Source organism: Ailuropoda melanoleuca, unplaced genomic scaffold, assembly GCF_002007445.2.
Source record: "Ailuropoda melanoleuca isolate Jingjing unplaced genomic scaffold, ASM200744v2 unplaced-scaffold2044, whole genome shotgun sequence".
Classification (NCBI taxonomy): domain Eukaryota; kingdom Metazoa; phylum Chordata; class Mammalia; order Carnivora; family Ursidae; genus Ailuropoda; species Ailuropoda melanoleuca.
The window spans coordinates 1-2,437 of record NW_023189882.1 but is presented as its reverse complement, the minus strand read 5'-3'; the positions used below and the strand labels follow the sequence as shown (position 1 = coordinate 2,437).

Sequence of the window (2,437 nt, the reverse complement as noted above, 5' to 3'; positions counted from 1 at the left end):
ATAACGCCGGGATCACGCCCTGAGCCGAAGGCAGACGCTTAACCGCTGTGCCACCCAGGCGCCCCCCCTCATTCATTTTTCAAACAAATACTTGCCGACTTCCTTCTGAGAACACTGTTGACGACACAGATCTCATTTTTTCCCTCACATTGCTCACAGTGGGATAGTTATTGAATGATATCAAAAATAATGTTTCAGATACAAACTCAGTAAGTGCCCCAAGAGGGAAGAACAGCTAGATATAACCATATATCAGGAGTCCCTAATCCTCCTGGAGGATCAGGGAGGCTTCCTGGAAGAAGATAAATTCATGGGATGAATAGGAGTTAGCTGGGCATGGGGGGCACAGGGGGGCAACAGAAAGGGAGATCGAGCAGAGAAAAGAGCGTCTGCATTGATCCTGGGATAGGAGGGCTTCTCGGGTCTGAGACTCCACTTGACCTATGTCCTGCCCAACAGTCTGGAGGGGCCTCCCTCATACAAGCCACCAACCCCCAAGGCGAAGCTGGAGGAGCCCGAGATGGTAAGCACTTCCCCTGGAGCCCAGGCTGCCCCCTCCTCCACACCCCCACCTTTCCCCACTGAGGCCGGGGCTAGGAGGGGGAACTCATGGGAGAGGCCAGCTGTGAGAGGGTCCTGACCTGCCCCTCTTCCTTCCCTGCAGCCTTCCCAGCTCTTCACGCTTGGGGCCTCAGAGCACAGCCCACTCAAGACCCCCTACTTTGATGCTGGCGTCTCATGTGCTGAACAGGTGGGAACTCGGGAGGGCAGGGGTGGGTTTGGGGTTTGAGTTTAAGGGCCAGGGATCAGCTCCTGACATAAAAGGTCAATCACTAAAGGTCACAACTCAAGGCCAGTGCTGTGTCTCTAGTCAGAGCTTAGAGCACCAAGATGTGTTGAGGATTCAGTGGGGGAGATCATGGTTGAAAAAGTCCAAGGACATGAGGTTAAAGTCACTTAGTGAAGATTGAACTTCAGGTCGGACATCGGCATTTGCCAGATACTGTGCCTGGAGATGAGACAAAACTGATTGTCATTCCCTTCCGTGGTCTGTTGGATGTCAGGGGTCAGATATTGAAGTTGAGACAAATCAAGGTTCAAGGAGCTCCTTAGGGCTTAAGGTTAAGTAGTTGAGGTCAAGATTGAAGTCAAAGGTTCATGGAGAAAGGCTTGTGGTCAGGGATCAAAAGACAAAGGAGAGGCCCAGGACTAACGCTCTGGGTTTTGAGCTGGGACTAGCCATATGATTGCTCCAGGCAAATTCCCCCCAGGCCGACAAGGGATGAGGTCAGGTCTGGTTGGCATAAGAAGATGGTCAGGATTTGGGGGTCAAGGGGCAGATTGGGATTCTGTGTCATGCACAGGAGATGACCTCAGGCTCTTTTTCCTTCTCTGCCCCCAGGATATGCCTCGATATCATGAGCTGCCCACCTTGGAAGAGCGGTCGGGGCCCCTGCTCCTGGGGGCCACGGGCCTGGGGTCCCCCATCCTGGTGCCTCCAGGGCCACCGGCTGTGGAGGGGGTTGCCCTGGACTTAGAGGATGATGAGGAAGAGGAGGAAGACTATCTAGATAATATCAACCCCATCTATGATGCCCTGTCCTACTCCAGCCCCTCTGATTCCTACCAGAGCAAAGGCTTTGTCATGTCCCGAGCCATGTATGTGTGAGCTGCCATGGCCCTGGCCTCTCACCTTTCACTTTTTGATTCCTCCACTTTCTGCCAGGGATCTAGTGCCCCCTGACCTCTGACAAGACCACAGTATGTTAACACACAAAAATGCATCTCATCTTTGACTTCTGCCTTGGTGGCTCCACTGTGACCTCTAATCCATGATCTCTGACCCAGAGAAACCAGTAATGACAACAGAAACCTGGTAACCTTATCTCACATGGGGGTGGGGGAGTATGTTCCTGCACAGCCTCTGACCTAAGGACTCCTAAGACCTTAAATCATACCTCTCACGTCCCATCATCTCCAGACTCCCCCAAATCCCAAAGAAGACCCCAGACCTCTGAGTTGTCCTCAGGCAGTAAAATCTCAATAGTTCTGCTGGGGTAGGTGTTGGGGGTACCCTGTTGCTCAGACCTGAGCCCTCCAGGCAGCAGAGCCCCACTCACCCCCTCCCCATCCTGTGTTCCCCAAAGGCAAGAGGAAAGGGAATCCCCGGCCCAAGGCAGAGCTTCCCCATCTCCTCCCTCCTGCAGGCAGGAGTCTCAGGGCCCAGACCCTTCCCTGAGCCCCCACTACCCCAATTCCTGTCTACAGGGAATTAAGCCCCAGTCCAGGACTAGATGGGGTAAGCCTCATGGGGTGTGCCTTTCCGGCCCCAGCCTTAGAAGAAGAATTTGCTGTTATTTGAAGACTACTGAGTCCTTTTACTCCTGCCCAGTGAGATGGGACCCAAAAATCTCCTGGCCGGGGGGGGGGGGGGGGT

The 2,437-nt window shown here is 53.7% G+C and overlaps 1 protein-coding gene across 1 annotated transcript; it reads left to right on the top strand.

Annotated features, from left to right (window-relative positions):
- The first annotated feature begins 57 nt into the window (after positions 1-57).
- On the top strand, positions 58-2,427 carry LOC117797966 (nectin-2-like). Its single transcript, XM_034650394.1, has 3 exons — positions 58-523; positions 665-751; positions 1,403-2,427. The coding sequence occupies exons 1-3, from the start codon at positions 521-523 to the stop codon at positions 1,667-1,669; spliced, it is 357 nt and encodes a 118-aa protein (XP_034506285.1). The 5' UTR covers positions 58-520; the 3' UTR covers positions 1,670-2,427.
- Positions 2,428-2,437: the final 10 nt, after the last annotated feature.

Bases quoted from the DNA above. Each gene is read 5' to 3' on its own strand.
- LOC117797966 (XM_034650394.1), top strand. The intron at 752-1,402 runs GTGGGAACTCGG...CTCTGCCCCCAG, and splicing joins GCGTCTCATGTGCTGAACAG to GATATGCCTCGATATCATGA.